We start from the raw sequence: 18,728 nt of genomic DNA on the forward strand, positions 1-18,728 counted from the left end.
AGGTGGCTAAGAGCCAAAATCATTAAAGACTTTACTGATTAAAATCACTTTCAATTTGATTTTAGCTTTTTATTTAGCTACCAACCCCACAGTATCAAGGGCTGAGAACTGTGCTGACTACAAGGACAGAAGTGTCATAGCCTCCCTGTGAGAGATACCATTATGTATACTCTGCACCAGCTGAAATTTGAATGATTTTCATGTGGAGCCCCATGTACAGTTTAGTTTCTCACAGAGAAGTACATTAGAAAACCATGACCAGACATTATCCTTTTTATTCCATCAAAGTGGAGGGCTAGGTCGTCAACACACAAAGATTGGGGATCAGTCAGAAGGAACTCTCTCACCCCCAATCCCAGGATTTGATCTCCCTTTGGCCTGCAGCCTGGATGAGGGAGGTAATGGATAAACTTGAAAAAACAAGATTTAACCTCTGTTCCTCAGCATGCTCCTGCTGCCCCCTCCTCCCAGGCAAATCTATCTTCTGGTGTGAGCTGCAGGCAGACTGACTCTGGAACTGGCACGGGGCACTTTTTCTCAGCAACCCCTCTTTCCTCAGAACAGTGCTAAATGTGAACAGTCCTAACCAATCTTCTTTATTGGAGGAGCTCAGATACACATATGCATACATCTATGTTAGAAAGGAGGAACAGGTTGCTTTCCAGGATCATCTGGGTCCATCTTGCTTAATCAATTCGCTGCTGTTTCAGGTGCCTTGGGCACTGGTGCACCTTGGTCCTTCCTTGCCTGTGATACATAGTAGTCTAGTTTCTTGTGGGCTGTAATACTTTGGCCATCTTTCCCACCCCAGGCACCCTCACAGAATTTTTCTCGGTACTATGTTCTTCAGTGTTTTGCCCAGTCAGTTTTAAATGGTGCATATGATGGGACTTCCACCACTAAACTTGGGAGAGTGTTTAATAGTCTTATTGACCCATCACTGTACATTCTGCATATATGGCTTAGTATTTGCACCTGAATTAGATTCCAACAAAAAGTTTTTGAAAGGGAATTAAGAAATTCCTGGACACAGGTTTCTGGTTGCATCAGACAGAAGTAAAGTTTTATTAGAGACATTTTTATTCAGAAGGTAGATTACCAACTATGGTAAAGATTAACTCAAGTAACAGTGATTGGCACACAAAGAGATAAAGATGAAAGAAGCAGGTGGCATGGTAGGATTGAAGATGGCCATTTGATCAGCTCTGATGGGCCTCTTTGGATAGGTATTATCAGCAGTTTTAAGTAACTGGAAGAAATATTTCTCCTTGCTCTTTGCATAGGTGTGCATTGAATGTGCTGGGCACACTTTCACTTTGTGGATGGTTCTGCTTGAAGGGGCTTGCACTGAGAGATGCTGGATTCACTGTCTTGAAAAACCTACTGAGAGACAGCAGAAACCATAATTTTGCTTAGAGGGGGAATAAAATATCTCACACCACATTTTTATTACTTATTTAGCACTGTGTGCTAGGTCCTTTCTAATCATTCAAGAAGGAGAGTTCTGGCTCTGGGGATCTTCCAAAGGAAGGACAGACAGACACATAGGCAGGTTAGGGTATGGTATAGGTTAAAAGATCCGTGGCTCATCAGCTTGAAGGGTGTGATTCATCACCATAATTACACATTATAATCCAGCTCCTATTATTTAGTAAAACCATGGAATTTTATTAGTATCTCGTAATCACCAGGGAATTAAAAGCATTTTTCTGTAATAAAGATACAGTATAGTTCTTCAAGCACATAAGGCGCTGAAGATATGACACTTTTTTCCCTCTGAGGACCTGTGCTATTTCTCATTCCACCAGCAACAAAGAGCTAAGAGCTGGGCAGGAAATGGTTTGTCCGACCTGTGAAAAAAATTGAGGTTTCAAAAAGTTCTCTCATCCCAAATTGGCACAAAAGGTCAAAATCTTGAAAATTTTTGCAGACTGAAAATTCAAACAAAATGTTGGTTTGGGTCAATGGAAATGTTTTGTTTTAATAACACTGAAATGTTTTGTTTCAATTTCAACCATTTTTACCTCTAATTAGTTTAAACAAAACGTCGTTTTCAGCTGGAAAACCAGGTTTTTTTTCATTTTGAAAAGGTCAAAACAAGATATTTTGACATTCTGAAAACTTTTTTTCAAAAATGTTTTGAGTCCAAAAATTAATCAAAACTGACCCTTTCCCATGAAAAGTTTGTTTCAATGAATCAGTATTTTACCATGAAAACACATTTTGTTGAAAAATGCCCAAGCAGCTCTAGTTCTGACCTTGAAATAAATTGAGAATACTGCAAGTGCAGCTGGTTCAAAGATCATATACCCTTACTCCCATAGAGGGACTTCAACAGCAGGTGGTTTTAGGATTATTTAATAGCAAAATACGGTACTATTCTCTCTCTCTCTGTGTGTGTGTGCATTTAAAACAATATCAAGTTAATTGTTTAATATCTTAAAAGAATATATTTTAAGAGACCAGCAAAATTCTGCTGTGTTTATAATATATAACCGCTGATACACCAACTTACATATACAATTTATTATATTTAGATTCCCTAGATGCATATTTTGAAGTTACAAAGTACAAATTCCAAGGAAAGATTGTGTGCCCATTGCATCTGACCCACACCCCATTGGAGGCAGTCACTCACTATGCTCACTGGTTTCAGAAGATGAAGATCACATAGAACATTCATCTTGCACCCATCAGTGAAAAATTGCCTTGCACTTCATCCTTCATGGGCAGTCTGCTGCTCCCGGTAGGTGCAGACAAGAATACACTATCCTAACCAAATATTTGCCCTTTAGACTAATAAACCATTGTTCCATGCAGCATACTTAATCTGTTTCCTAATTTGTTACGTAATCTAGTATACACTAGTATTCACAAAATGCTACAGAGCAGCCTCTTGAAGATGCATCGACCAAACAGAGAGTTGATGATTATGAGTGGGCAGATGTATTCAGTAGTCATATCTGCCAGAATCCAGCTGTAGCAACAAGCATCGGGAAAGAGTTTTGCTCCCCGAGCACTCCAGCTCTTTGGGGCAGGTACCATCTCTTTGCTTTTTGTTTGTACAGCACCGAGCTCAGTGGAGTCATGGCATGATCCATCACCAGGGTTCCTAGGTCCTACAGTAACACAAATAATAAATAATAAGTCCAATAATTTGCTTGGGGGGGGGGAACTACACCAGTGCTAGTGCAAGAGCTGGAGAATTAAATGAATTGCTCAGTGTAGACACAGCCTAGCTGGTACAGCCAGGAATACACTGGGCTTATTCCTAAACATATGCCACAATCTCTAATAGGTAAAAGATGCCAAAGTCATTCTGACGATGCACTGGTTTATGTATCTATAAATCCAGCAGGCCTGTCCAACTTCATCTGGTCTCTGGCTGCTGGCAGTTGGTTGTAATCACTACCACAACCTCCAGAGCAGCAGGTAATAATTCCGTCAGTCATACACAGGCGAATGTGGTCAGGAATCCCAGAGAAGGTGGGAAATAAATTTACACCATCTCCCAAGAAAGTAACCTAGGCAAAGTCAGGCTCATCTCAAAGTTCTCATGGACCTGACTGATTAAGATGGGCAACTGGGCTGGGGCAATGAGCAACCAAGATAGGCAGTTGGAATCTTATCTTCTTAGTCAGTTTCCTCATTTTCAGTTGACAGGATTTCCACAGGATTATGTTTTATCACATTCCACCGATAGGGCCTCATCTGCTTTACAGCATATTTCTGTTAAACAGCCAAGATTCTTAATTCCCAGAATTAGCAAAACAAACACACCTGAAAACTGGAGTTTAAAATATAGCTTTATTGCCTATGTGAAGAAACAAGGTACACAATGCATCATTAACAACACAGTGCCCTCTAGAGGACAAGATGGGAACAACAAAACAGTACCTTCAATCTTGTGCTAGGTTTCAGAGTAACAGCCGTGTTAGTCTGTATTCACAAAAAGAAAAGGAGTACTTGTGGCACCTTAGAGACTAACCAATTTATTTGAGCATGAGCTTTCGTGAGCTACAGCTCAGAAGTGAGCTGTAGCTCACGAAAGCTTATGCTCAAATAAATTGGTTAGTCTCTAAGGTGCCACAAGTACTCCTTTTCAATCTTGTGCTGTCATTTACACCTGCATAAATTGAATCCAATGATGTAAGATGCTTCCAGATCAGAATTCACCACTCACCTGTGTCAGTAGCATTAGACAACCCTTTTGCACAGGTATAAGTAGTGACATAAGGTGCAGGACCATGGAGAATCCTACTTTGTGTCATTAGAGGGCAGGGATTGTGTTTCCATATGTGTTGGAATAGAACCTAGTACAATGAGGTTCTGGAAACTATTGCAGTTTATATTATATTAATTTATTATCTTATATTATATATCAAACACTACCCCCTTGGGACTATTAAAAAAACTTGCTATACATTTTACTACCCTTATTAAAATATTCTCCAGTTCTTTACCCAGCATTTTCAGGCTCTCTTTCTCTCTTTATGATTGTGCACGGCTGTCAGTGTTTGGGTGAGTTGAACACCAGGGCAGTATAACAGTTGTACTAAATCAAGCAGCAAGAGCCAGGACTTTAAAATACTCCCACATTTTTTTCATGCTTTGTTAATCAGACTAGTGGTGGGCACTGAGCAGCACTCAAATACTATAGAGAATGGGTACTAATATAAGAACACAGGAAAATAAATAGATGGTCTCAGAATTACGAATTGCCAAATGCTGTATAATGCTTAAAGAGGCAGGTATCTCGTCAACCATATCTTCTGCCCCTTCCTCACACTTGAATTAGAAAGCTCCCTGTGAATAGTGGTATTAGAAGATGTCTCTTTCCTTTGTTTGATATTTTCTAGTGCTAAGCACTAGAGGTCGTCATCTGAGCACACTGCTTTGCCTGTTGATCTAAGGAAGCTTATTTCTTCCGGCAAAAACTGGGAAACATTCTTGTTTGGCAAGAACTGAGACTTTTCTGTCTATTTGAAGAGTATTTCACCCCTTGCCAGATAAGTTTGTATTCTCTGGATTCTTTTAACTTCCTGACTTCTCTTGGCTCCCTATATACCAGAGGTGGGTCTTGCTTCCTCTGTTCGTGTGTCAGAGTCAAGTATTATCCCTCCCCAGGTCCTCTGTCTACCCTGTTGTTGCAGGGCACAAAATGATCCCCAGCTGGGGTCAGAAAGACAATCCCTCCCAATTTATGGTGTTAATGACATACTAGGAAAGTTTTACATTTTCCTCTGAATCATCCAGCACTAGCCAGAGACTGCCAGAGACTGGATATCGGACCAAAGAGATCACTGCTCTCTTCCAAATGTGATGATTTCTTTGTTCCTCTAGGGAGAATTTATCTGTTTCTGCATTATAAGTAATGCTTAATTTCTAAGCAGAGGATTTCCACACACTGTTCTATGTGACTGTGGGACTAAGAGACATGCTTTGAAACATGCTGTATATGCTAAAACCTGGCTGTCCTCAAACATCTCCTATTTCTTCCCTGTAGGTGGCTCTCTTGTGTTTCAGAGTAGCAGCCGTGTTAGTCTGTATCCTCAAAAAGAAAAGGAGGACTTGTGGCACCTTAGAGACTAACCAATTTATTTGAGCATAAGCTTTCGTGAGCTACAGCTCACTTCATCGGATGCATTCAGTGGAAAATACAGTGAGGAGATTTATATACGCACAGATCATGAAAAAATGGGTGTTATGATACACACTGTAAGGAGAGTGATCTCCTTGATTGTGATGGCCCACCTTGATTATCACCAGAAAAGGTTTTCTTTCCCCCCTTCCCACCCGCTCTCCTGCTGGTAATAGCTCATCTTAAGTGATCAGTCTCCTTACAGTGTGTATCATAACACCCATTTTTTCATGATCTGTGTGTATATAAATCTCCTCACTGTATTTTCCACTGAATGCATCCGATGAAGTGAGCTGTAGCTCACGAAAGCTTATGCTCAAATAAATTGGTTAGTCTCTAAGGTGCCACAAGTCCTCCTTTTCTTTTTTCTCTTGTGTTTGTTAACAGTAATTTCTGGTTCCATCTGGATTTTGTATGATCAGAGTGACAGTGCACTTGACCCTGAATGATTTTCTTTTTATGGGTGATTGTCGATGAGAAACAGCCCACCCCAACATATTGTACCAAACCTTGCAGTACTTGCATATTCCCTTCCCTGTGCAGAAAGCTGATAGGGAGAGTGTCTCAGAAAACTTTTCCAGGATGTGCTCACCATTCCTGTGCACCTACACTTTTTAAATTAAGACACAGAAACAAAAGACCAAATTCTGCACTTTGTTTCACCAGTTGTATGCCTGTGTAAATTGATTGAAGTCCATGGAGTTAACCTGCTGTAAGACCAGCGTGACAGAGTGGAGATCAGGCCAGATGTTTACGATAGTTAACTAAGATTTCTAAAAGACTGATTTTTTTCAAATATTGATTTAAGTGAGTGTAGTTGCTGCAGTAGATTGCCAGTTGTGTAAAATATGACTTTGGTGTCTAATTGCTTTTCATGTTTATTCATAGAGATGTGGAAATAATTGATTTTCAATTCACTGGTGGTACTGAAAAATGAGAAAAAAATTATTTCAACTTGACCAGAAATGAAACTTCTTTGAAATTTTTGGTGGGAAAAAAAAAATGATAATTCATTTTGGGTAAAACAGAAAATGTTCAAAAAAATATTTCCTTTCATTTTTGAGCTTTTTTAATTTTTAAAAATAAAAGTGAAGTAAATTTTTTAACAAAATGTCTTTCTGAATTCAAAAATAGAAATGTTTCATTTTGGAAATATCAAAATGAAACTTGTTTTTTCTAAAATATTTCAACTCTTTTTTTTCCCCAGCCAGAACAATTAGGCAAAATTGATATGAATTCATATTTTTTATTTAAAAAAAACCCCATTGTGGACAAAAAGTTTTGCCAGAAGAGACCATTCTTACCACCTAGTCTGACCTCGCACATAACGCAGGGTAGAGAATTTCACCAGTGATTCCTGCATTGAGCCCAGAACTCATTGTTAAGCTAAAGCATGTCTTTTAGGAAGACATCCAGTCTTGATTTAAAGACTTCAAGTGATGAACACTCTGTTGCACCCCTAGATAAGTTGTTCTAATGGCTAATTACCCTCACTGTTAAAAATGTACCTTATTTCCAGCCTGCATTTGTCTAGCTTTAGCCTTCAGTCTCTGGATGTTGTGTTTCTGTCTGCTAGATTAAAGAAAATCAGAAATCTATCCAAAATCTTCTCCCAGTGTATTTATAGACCATGATCAAGTCACCTCTTAACTTTCTTTCCTGATAAATAAAATAGATAGAGCTTCTTGAGTCTCTCACCATAAAGCAGGTTTTCTAGACTTGATTTTAGCAATTGCAACCATATTTCTGCTCGGATTTAGCAAAATCATTCTATTTATGTATTGTCCATTAGGCTGAACCTAGGCTGATTTTTACATCTTTGCGAAGTCCTGCTCAGGATATTCAGGATCTCAGAAAGTCTGAACTGGACTGGCACTCAGATTTACTAAAGCCAAGAGTAGGGATGGTGGAACCTTGTGGCCAAGCATTCACCATCCATGGAAACTATAGTTCACGAGGGTGCTCACAAAACTAGTTGGATTGAGCTAACCTTTTATTCCTCTGGTTTAAACCCCTGGTTTTTTCTCCGGTGACTCAGTCTATTTTTAAATTATTTTTTTTTAGCTAAAGAGAAGTGAGTTTTCTGTATTAGGTGTAGAAGAGCCCCTGCCCCCACCAAAATTGGGCAAGCACAAATGGGTTCCCTGAATTTGTGTTTTCATTAGAATGTTTCTTTGTCTCCGGACTTCTCATCTCTCCCCTTCCCCCCACGCTCACATTTTGAATTTTTTCACATCCATAAGAACATAAGAGTGGCCATACTGGGTTAGATCAATGGTCCATTTAGCCTAATATCCTGTCTTCCAACAGTAGCCAATGCCAGATGTTTCCAAGGGAATGAACAAAGGCAACTGTCGCATGATCCATCCCCTGTTATCTAGTCCCAGCATCTGGCAGCCAGAGACTTAGAACACCCAGAGCATGGGGTTGCATCCCTGACCATCTTGGCTAATGGCCATTGATGGATCTATCCTCCATGAATGTATCTAATTCTTTTTTGAACCCAGTTATATTTTTGGCCTTCACAACATCCTCTGGCAACAAGTTCCACAGGTTGACTGTGCGTTGTGTGAAGAAATGCTTCTTTTTGTTTGTTTTAAACCTTCTGCCTGTTAGTTTCGTTGGGTGACCTCTGGTTCTTGTGTTATGACAAGGAGTAAACAACACGTACTTATTCACTCTTTCTGCCCCAGTCATGATTTTATAGACCTCTGTCAGATTCCCCTTAGCTGTCTCTTTCCCAAGCTGAACAGTCCCATTCTTTTTAATCTCTCCTCATACTGAAGCTTGTTCCATGCTCCTAATAATTTTTATTGACCTTCTCTCTACCTTTTCCATTTCTAATATATCTTTTTTGAGATGGGGCAACTAGAATTGCATGCAGTATCCAAAGTGTGGGCATCCCATGGATTTATATAATGGCATTATGATATTTAATATCTTATTATCTATCCCTTTCCTAATGGTTAGGAACATTGTTAGCTTTTTTGGCTGCCGCTGCATATTGAGCAGATGTTTTCAGAGAACTATCAACAATGACTCCAAGAGCTCTTTCTTGACAGCTAATTTAGACCCCATCATTTTGTATGTCTACTTGGGATTATGTTTTCCAATGTGCATTACTTTGCATTTATCAACCCTGAATTTCATCTGCCATTCTGTTGCCAGGTCCTCCAGTTTTCTGAGACCCTTTTGTAACTTTTCACAGTCTACTTTGGACTTAACTATCTTGAGTAATTTTATATTGTCTGCAAACTTTGACATCACACTGTTTACCCCTTTTTATTCCCTATCTTTGTCAGAGGAGGAAAAGCCCAGGTGTGTCTGCATTGCTGAAACACTGTGTGAGCTAATATAATTCTCAAAATAATGAAGACATTTTAAAAATTTGCAAAACATTGAGCAGGAGCAGTATCCTGGCTTGTCAAAGAGCTATGAGCATGTAGTGTACAGCAGACACTAGAATAATCCACGAACCTGAGTGATATGTGACATCTACATAACTACATCCTATCCACTTAGACACAAGTCGGAAGAATTGTATGTGTGTTCTTTTGGGGGAAACAAGGATCTTGGTCTTGTAAATAAGGGTTAGTAGTCTGGATAGCTCTGCATATCAAAGGGATCTGTTTGCACTAGTCTTTTTCCCCCCTTTCAGTTCTCCACACTGCTGTTACTGATGCAGCTCCCCAATAGTGGGCATGTTCCAACATAAAGCGACTGTCCTCAGAGGACACCAGTTTGTATCCCAGCCAGGGGTCCTGATTCTCACAGGATATGAGTAGTCTCCCAGGTCTCATGCACGTGCACACTCATGCACACACACTTCTTTTTATGTTTGTGTAGCTGCCTCGTTGGCATCTGTCACTTCTGTGTATGTAAAATTCACTTCCGCGTGGCATGATCACTACATTGTGCCTTTACATATTACTCCGTATGTACAGTCACTGAAACATCTGTAGGGCTCTGCTCTAAAACAAAGGCCAGCAAAGTTCTTGCTACTGCAGATGATATTTGTGACTTCCCGTGTGCAATGTACAGCTCTGGGATGCTGTGTTTAGGTGGTGCTGTTGTGGAGGGCAAGAGGGGGGTGTTGGCTTTGTTTTTGTTGAGGGGTGGGATATGGCTTTGGGTTTTGGTTTCTTTCTTGGACTATGCTGGCAAAACGCTAACAACCTATGCATGATCTGGGGATGCTTCCACAATACTGTGTTTGCTCGAAGCATAGCTCTCCTATTTGCCACAAAGTGGGCACATGGAACACTGCCTTAACTACATTCTGCCCTCCTCACCATCATCAGTTGTACCCACAGCACCTTCCTTCCACCTCTGCCCTCATTCTCTGCCACCATTCCAAAAGGTATGTACAGCAGATGCATTAAAAAGTTTTAAACGTATTAACAGTTCTAGCGACATTCCTAATATTTAAAACAAGGACTATTGGTGGAACCAGTAATACCTCTAAAACTGGTGTTAACTTTTTAAATGCTTCCATTGTATTTATATAAAATATGCATACGATGAATAGATCTACACCTATAAACATTCATATTAAATGTTACATTCTTTTTCTCTCTCGGCCTCTTTTCTCCCCATCTAATATCTACCCATAAAAGGAACATTTTCAAGATGGCCACTGTCCCACCTTCACTTCTGGGTTGAAACTATAGTTTTACAAAATCCTAGAATTTGAGAAAACGTGTTTGGTTCAAGTGAGTCCTCATGGGCACAAACACAGATGACCAGGTTCTGACAGAAACTGTCACAAACCCATTGAGAACCAAACCCAGTGTGTGTCTCAGAGTGGGACTGGATTGCTGGGGGGGTGGGTTACATAACCTTTCACCTTTAGGTTACTAACCTGAGTTCAGTTTAGGCTGGTAGTGACCAAAGGAGTGGTCCAGTGAGTCTTTGGTGACCTGTACAAAGGGAATTGGTTGCTTCAGTCCATTTCTTAGTGAGAAGGTGTCGACATTGTAGAAATAGGCCTGTTTGTTGTGATCTCAGAAGAGATGCAATGCTTATAAAGAACAAGATTTCACTCACCCCTCACAGAGCTTGTCACTGCAAGGTATTGCTGGTGGTTAGTGTGAGTGTGCGGGAGTACCTGTTCTGCAGATCTCCAAAGCTGTCATTCAGACACTTCAAACTGCTCTTAATTCTCTTCTTACACCTGAAATGTAGCATACTCATAGCAGAGAAACCAGCATAAACCCTCATGCATTAGCTGCACAAAGGGACTCTATCCAAAGAATATTAGCTCAGATAGTAACAGGAAGTGTCTGATACATAACCATAGACACGACGGGAGGAAGACACCTGCTACATCAACTAGTCCATTTCCACAGCGCTTTTGCCAAGGCCAGATTGTTCTCCTTAGTTTATTGTCCAGACCAGTTTTAAATGATTCATGTTGTGGGGCTTCCACCACTTCCCTTTGGGGACGATGGCACAGTCTAACAGACCTATCTGAGAGCATGACTTCGTGGTTAACCCGGTACCAGAGACCACTGAAAAGTTGGATAGAGGAAACCATTTCCCAGACACAGGTTTCTTGATTGCATCAGGCAGAAGCAAAGTTTTATTGGAGACACTTTTTCAGCAGAAGGTAAATTACCAACCACGGTACAGATTAACTCAAGTAAGTAATTATTGTAATTAGACACAGAGAGCATCACCGATTGGAAGAAGCAAGTATCATGATAGGCAGGAAGATGGACCAAAGCTCAGATGGGCCCCTTAGGACACTTGTGTTGGCATTAGCAGCGATGAGTAATTCTAAAGAGCTCTTCTCCATGCTCTTTGCAGAGGTGCACAGTGAATGTGCTGGCTGAGCTCTCGCTTTGTGTATGGGTGGGTCTTTGCTGGGTGGGTCTTGCACTGGAAGATGCCGGTTTCTCTTCTTAGTCACAGATCTTTCTGCCGTGCCCTGGAGAGGGATAAATAGAACCATTACTTTGCTTAGAAAGCAAGTAAAACCTTCCCTGCAGCATCAGGCTTTGAGATGTGCCTATTTAACATATACCCTGAGTGAGGGGGCTGCACACAGACACCCTGCTGACTATAAATTCAGATGAGCTCCAGAACTTCCCCAAAATTGTTTATGTGTTTAGAATACAAAAAAAGAATACAAACCCCGCAGGTCAGGCCAGCCGCTCTGCTGGGAATGCACAAGGGAAGCTCCTTGTGCCCTTCCCCTGGCCTAGTCCATCCCCTAGACACCCAGCTCACTCTGCCCCCAATGTGTTTTATTTTTCCTAGAAAGCAAATGTAAATCGTTGTGCTCTCCCCACGGCTGGATGCACCTCCTGGAGATACTGTTTGTGGCCTTGGATCCATTTTCCCATCCCCGACCAACACCTCGTTGGTTCTGTCTCTCTGTTTTAAGGACGTTTTACCACCTCCTTCATCCTAAAAAACACCCAGCCTCCATTTCCAGCCTCTTTCTCCAAGTTCTCTAGACTCTCTCCCTCCCTCTCACTGCTTCCACTTCAGGCTACCTTTCTTTTCCCTCTTTCCTCCTCCCTCTCTTTTAGCTCTCTTCTCCCTCACTTGCACCATTCATAATTCATAGAGAGTCACAACTGCATTTGATCCTGTTAACACTCCCCATACCATACCACTGTTGTGTCACCATGTCCTACCAGACTCTCCAGTTGCCTTACAACAGGGTCCTGAAAGGTGAGCTACAGCACCTCACAACCACCTAACAGAGAGTGGGTTGACAGCTTCTCTCTTGCCCTATTGGTAAGAAGAGGACTAAAGAAACATTTTCCCTTATACGGTAAGTCAGTTCTTACCTTTTAGATCACCAGGGTGGCAAGACGTGACATGGGGCAGAGAGTGGGAAGATGAAGAGTAGGAGTGGGACGTTTTAGTGACTGTTCCTCCTCCTATTCCACCTCCTACGCAAATCCCTCCATCCGAGCCACTGTGACAAGGAAAGAATGTTTGGTGAATGAATGAGAAACCAACCTTACAATGGCATTGTAGGTTCAGTGAAGCCATGTGACTTTGCCTGTCCTCAATCGCTACCAGTCCAGCAAAGAGCCAGGACCTGTCCAGAATGCCTCCCCAGCACCCTCACTCCACTTTGTCCACGCAGAAAAGCAAAAGCACATCACTACAGGGCAAGTCATTCTCCCCACTAACTTTGCCCACAAAGGATGAATTAGTCATAGGCTGCCATTGCCAATGGGCTTTTTAAACAGGGTCTGCTGACTCCCTTGCTTCCAAATCAGGAAAATCTTTGCCTAATTATTTGTACCACTTGTTTCACAACAAAGTGGAGTTGGGGAGATGCCAGATGCTTGGGATAAAAGAAGGAATGAGCTGGACTTTTGGCAAAATCTCAGACTGGGTCTTTTATGCAGGTTTGAAATACTTAGGTTAATGTCTTGTTACAATTCTCTCTCATTTTCACAGCTGCCTCTGCACCCCCGGCTTCTGTCTGGAGCAGAAATGGCAAAATATTGCAATTAATCCTCTCCTCATGGTAGTTGTTGCCCAGCACATACTAGGAAGTACACAACAATACGTAGATGATGCTATATCGTTAGACACAGTATTGGAAGGCACCTCGTCTCATTAGAAGTTCTCCATTCTGCAGACCCATGAGGCGGGAACGAGGTTTGGCTCAAGCTTTGGATACCTATCTAAACTGAATCCCCACACTCTCTGTGATTTTAGATCTCACACATTGCACAGATCACAGCATAGGTGTTTGCTTTATGCCCCGCTGTGTCTGCAGTCTACGTACACAATGTCACGCTGTCCTCCTTCCAGCAGGCAGCGGTAAGTGTGAATCTCCTGCTCCAGTCGACATTTGACATCCAGGAGGACCTTGTACTCGTGGTTCTGGGACTCAATTTCTGCTCGCAGGTCAGCCAGTTGCTGCTCCACACAGGTGATCTGTTGCTGTAACTGGCACAGGTGGCTGTTGTAGCGACTTTCAGTTTCAGCCAAAGAGGCTTCCAGGTTGTCTCTCTAAGAATTGAAGCAAAAGACCCACATGTACTTTAGCCATGCACTAAATTAAACCCATTTTGATGCAGGAAGTTGAGGATATCAACGCAAAAATAAAAGCAAATCGTTGCTAACAATGGGTGTGGCAGTGATATCATCACGGCTACATAGAGTGCCAGGCTAGGCTGGTCCCCGTCAGACCAGAAATCCAGACATCAGTGTGTCACAGGTGAGATATCAATGGTGACAACATCACATACCTGGCTGAGATGGGCTTGCAGATCAATTTCCAGGCACTGCAACTGACGTCTAAGTTCAGAGACCTGGCTGTTGCACGACTCAACCTCCTGACTGCTTGTGATGACCTCACGATTCACCTCCTCAATCTGAAAACCAGAAACCCAGAATAAAGAGCTTCAGAGGGATTTTTTTAATTGTCAGGTGGATCTAGTGAATGTATAAAGGAGTGGGTAACAAAAGATGTAAGATGGGCAGGAGCTGAGCAAGTTTTCTGCACACTGGAATCAATCTCATCTCTTGCTTGTAACTCCCCTTGCTATTCTAATGCTAAAACCCCTCACAACTTCACCAGTAATTCTCTTCTGTCCTAACTGCCAGGCTCGCCCACTGTTCCACCAACACACCTCAATACTGACATGTAGCAAACCCCATTCTTCCATGAGACACATTCACTGTGTATGCACAGGGCCTCCATCCCCTGTGCACCTGGTCACTATACATCTATGCTGATGACGTTTAGAACATATGATACAGGAATAAATTCTCCCTGTGGCGTGCATGTGTGATTCAGAAATAGCTCCTGTATTTTTGCTTGAGGGAGTTACAGTTGTGATGAATTTACCTTGCATTCATACCAATCTTCAACCTCTTTGCGATTTTGTGCAATCATTGTTTCATACTGGCATCTCATCTCCTCTAGGATTTTCTTCAGATCTGGGCCAGGACAGGAATTGACCTCCACGCTGACATCACCAGTGGACTGGTTTCTCAGACAATTGATTTCCTGCAAAGATAACCCAGATCAGCTTGTTTGAAAAGAAAAAAAAACATGAGTTGAGTTCTCTGGCAAGTGAGAGCAGCATGCCACTGTCAGTGAGCCTCTACATCCTGGGGCCCATTTCTGACAGTCACAACACTGTCTCTGATGCATCTTCTCCAGTATACACCCAGCTCTGATGGGGAAACCACAGCTGATTTCCAAGCAAAGCTCTACAGTGAGTACTCCTGAGGTAAAGAAACAGTGGATGTTTATTGGTTTGTGTGATGGTTAATCACAGCAAATTAAGGAATTCCTGACTATTTTTGCAGCAAAAAAGGACATTTTTTATGCTTCATCTTCACCTGGATCTTTTTGTCACTGGATCTTGCATAAGAGGTGATTTCCTGTGATAGTTTCTACATTATGCTTTTTAACAGTTTATGTTTTCACAAGAGCCATTTTTGTGCGTGGCTCTTCTACTCACCAAATCCAGTCAGAGCATTTCCACTGACATTTTTGTTGCATACATATTGTGACAGAATTAACTTTGATGAATGAAAGTCACTCATTTTCCTGAATGGGTTTGGACTAGTGTTACAGGTTCTCTTGGCCTCTTTTTGACAAAGAAGTCATTCTTTATCTTAGATTAGTCACAATAGGTTGGCTCTCTTCATATTTTTTCCTTTCATATTTACATTTCAAGAGAAGGGAGCTTGGTTCAGTGCTTAGAGTTCCTGACCTACTCTTCCTGGATCTGCTACTGAGTTTCCAAGTGATTTTGGGCAGGACACTTCTTTTAACCATTCCTTAAATATCCTGGCTTTGCAACAGAGAGAATACTAGCATCACAGGGATGTTGTTAATACTAATTAATTGTTTATGAAGTGTTTTGAGTTAAATTAAGTAATGGGCCCGTGACAAATCAGCTGGAAGATTTCTCCAGCTCACCTCTAGTCTCTAAGGTAGCTCTCTCCCCTTCCCCTTTTGCAGAGCCCAGGAGCTCCCAGAAGCTTGACATTCATTCCTAACACTCAGGTCCTACATTGTTCACAAACCTTAGATGGCTGGACCTGAGCTCTTGGGCTGCTTATGACAATTACTCCGGCTCAGGATCCGCCCTCTTTATATTTCAAATTAGAATGAATATGATAGGCAACGGGATTTGTGAAAGGAGTACTATCATAATAATGCAGATTATTATTAATATTCTCTTGGTCGTAGTTGCAGTCGTGCCCTGGTGTTTTAATCAGGGTCAGGTCCCCACTGCTGTAGTAAGTAATGTACAAAATTTTAAAAAAAATCCATTTAAGGGAATGAGCTCCTACCTCCTCATGGTTCTTCTTCAGACAACACAGCTCTTCCTTCAGGCACTCAAGCTGTGACTCCAGGTCAGACCTGCACAGGGTCAGTTCGTCCAGAACTTGGCGTAAGCCATTAATATCAGCCTCCACACTCTGGCGAAGGGCCAGCTCAGTCTCATACCTAAGCCATGGACAAAAGAGACAGAAAAGTCAGCCCCTGGCTGAGCCCACCATTAAGGAACTACTACAAAGATGTCACACACTAATTTTTCTGCATGTCCCCTGGGAAATAATCGAAACCCTTTTCTTTTTTAAAAATCCGTGGGCCAGACTCTCAGTTGGTAAAAATCTGCATAGCTCCATTGCCTTCAATGGACTCTTCCCAATGTACATCTGTTGTCCCTATATTTTAGCCCATTAAACCTGACAAGCAAACTCTTTGTTGCCTCAAACACTCTGTCCTGGAAATGCCCCTATTCTGGCACCTCTAGAGGCAAAGACCAAAGGCACATATCAAAATCAGAGATCACCACTTATGTGTCATTGTTCCCAAGTACTCCCCCATTGGTCTGTCTGTATCCATTGTTGTCTTTTGTCTTCTAGTGGGATTGTCAGCTCTTTGGGGGTGGTGAGTGTCATTTTGTTCTGTTTCAGAGTAACAGCCGTGTTAGTCTGTATTCGCAAAAAGAAATGGAGTACTTGTGGCACCTTAGAGACTAACCAATTTATTTGAGCATGAGCTTTCGTGAGCTATAGCTCACTTCATCAGATGCATACTGTGGAAACTGCAGCAGACTGCTGCAGTTTCCACAGTATGCATCTGATGAAGTGAGCTATAGCTCACGAAAGCTCATGCTCAAATAAATTGGTTAGTCTCTAAGGTGCCACAAGTACTCCATTTCATTTTGTTCTGTGTTTGTACAGTGCCTAGCACAATAGGGTCCTGGGCCATGACTGAGCTTCATAGCTGTACTCTAATACAGATAATTAATAATAATAATAATAACATCTCACAAAAATACAACCTGTCATGAATCAGGAATTCCAGTAATTCTTGGTTGGGGATTTCTTCATTTGTCAATTTGTAAATAGGATGTGAGGGAACAAGAGGAGAATGACAGGGTTTGTCTGGTACAGAGAGGTACTCACTTCAGTCTGAAGTCATCAGCTGCCATCTTGCTGTTATCAATGTTCAGAATGATCTTGTTGTTGTCTAGGGTAGTGCAAACAATCTGGAAAAGAATAGGGTCCAGGGGATTTTCAGCTCTGAAGTCTCTTCACTATGTCACGTTCAGTGCCACATTGCAAATTTCAGTCTTTTTACTCTCCCAGTATTCAAATTCAGACAGATAGGAAGCACAGAAAATTTCAGATCCAAGGAGAAATGTTCGAGAAATGTCCAAGTGTGTGAAGTGAAATAGGTGAAATGAATGAATGTGTAAAAACAAGCTGTTAAAATGCTAACAGTTTTGCAATTATAATTAGTGCTCCCTAGTGTCTGCTATAACAAACCTCACATTTTCAAACTTGGTCTATGGTTTGTAACTATGAGTTTATATTTTTTTCATCGCAAGACTTACTTTACAGCTCAGCATTTGGCAGGTATCTCTCTCCTGCACCCTGTGATTCTGTCTCTTTTGTTTTTCCTGTCTGGCTAACTCTTCTTCAGAATACACTTGGAAAATATTTAAAAAAAAAATTAAATTGCCCATTCAAAACCATTGGTGACAAAGTATCCTTTTTTTCTTATTGTTCTTTAGGAGAATATTCCCCTTCCCCACCCTCACTTCTGTATACGAGCTCAAAGTTGGTTGAAATAGAAATGAGATTTTAACTAGAATCCGGGAAAACTGATGACAGGATACAATGTAATAATGAAGATAAATCAGTGGATTAATGAATGAATTTCTCTTCTCACCTCCCTTTTGAATATAAATATTTTAAAACATCCTGTTACAAACTTCATTCATAAGGAGTACTGACCAGGGCCAGAATGTTCCCTGCATATGTAACCTTTTTCTCTATGTGCAAATCTGGTCGAGAAAAGGCAAATTGTAAATGGATTCATGAGTTTTCACACCCTCACTCGTAGTTCATAAAAGCAGTTGCCTTAATTTATGTCTGCAAAGAACATTTTACAAAAAGTGAAATATTGCCTCTCACAACTGCCCTAGGATCTGAACACAGACTCAGAGGGAAGCTCTTACAATGGGGAATGCAGCCAAAAAAAAGTCACCTGATTTTGAAGATCTTCTATTTCCTTATAGTAGCAGCTGTAGTCCTTTGGTACACCGGAGTGTCCATGCTGGGCATACCATTCCCTGATTTTGCACTCTAAGGCAGCGTTTTCTTCCTCCAGGCATCGCACCTTGTTCAGGTAAGAAGCCAGGCGGTCATTCAGATTCTGCATGGTCAGCTTCTCATCACAGTTGAAAAATACGCCATCTCCACAAACACCACCACCACCAAAGCCACCACTGGCTGCACCACCAAAGCCACCTGCATATCCACAGCGGGTGCTGCCACCACTGAACCCAGTGCTGGAACAACCTCCATAACTGTATCCTGGGAGACCTGCTCCAAAGACCCCTCCATAGCTACCTCCAGAAAAGCTACCAGCACTCAGTCCCGCTCCACAACTCGCTCCACCACTGTAACTCCTACCCGAAAAGCCTCTACCGCTGCCTATCCCATAGGAGCTATATCTTCCCGAAGAGATGGAAGAAGTCCTTCCTCCACCACCACTTCCAACCACACAGCTACCACCACTACTCCTCCCTTTGGAAGAGAGAGTAACAGTCTGCTTGGTGCTGCAGCTCAT

The 18,728-nt window shown here is 41.6% G+C and overlaps 1 protein-coding gene across 1 annotated transcript; it reads right to left on the reverse strand.

Moving 5' to 3' along the window:
- Nucleotides 1–11,544: 11,544 nt before the first annotated feature.
- On the reverse strand, nucleotides 11,545–18,728 carry LOC144257901 (keratin, type I cytoskeletal 19-like). Its single transcript, XM_077806133.1, has 8 exons — nucleotides 18,144–18,728; nucleotides 17,057–17,139; nucleotides 15,932–16,088; nucleotides 14,469–14,630; nucleotides 13,867–13,992; nucleotides 13,401–13,627; nucleotides 12,442–12,572; nucleotides 11,545–11,570 (listed from the first exon to the last, which is right to left on the reverse strand). The coding sequence occupies exons 1-8, from the start codon at nucleotides 18,726–18,728 to the stop codon at nucleotides 11,545–11,547; spliced, it is 1,497 nt and encodes a 498-aa protein (XP_077662259.1).

This window comes from Eretmochelys imbricata, chromosome 27 (genome assembly GCF_965152235.1).
Source record: "Eretmochelys imbricata isolate rEreImb1 chromosome 27, rEreImb1.hap1, whole genome shotgun sequence".
NCBI lineage: Eukaryota > Metazoa > Chordata > Testudines > Cheloniidae > Eretmochelys > Eretmochelys imbricata.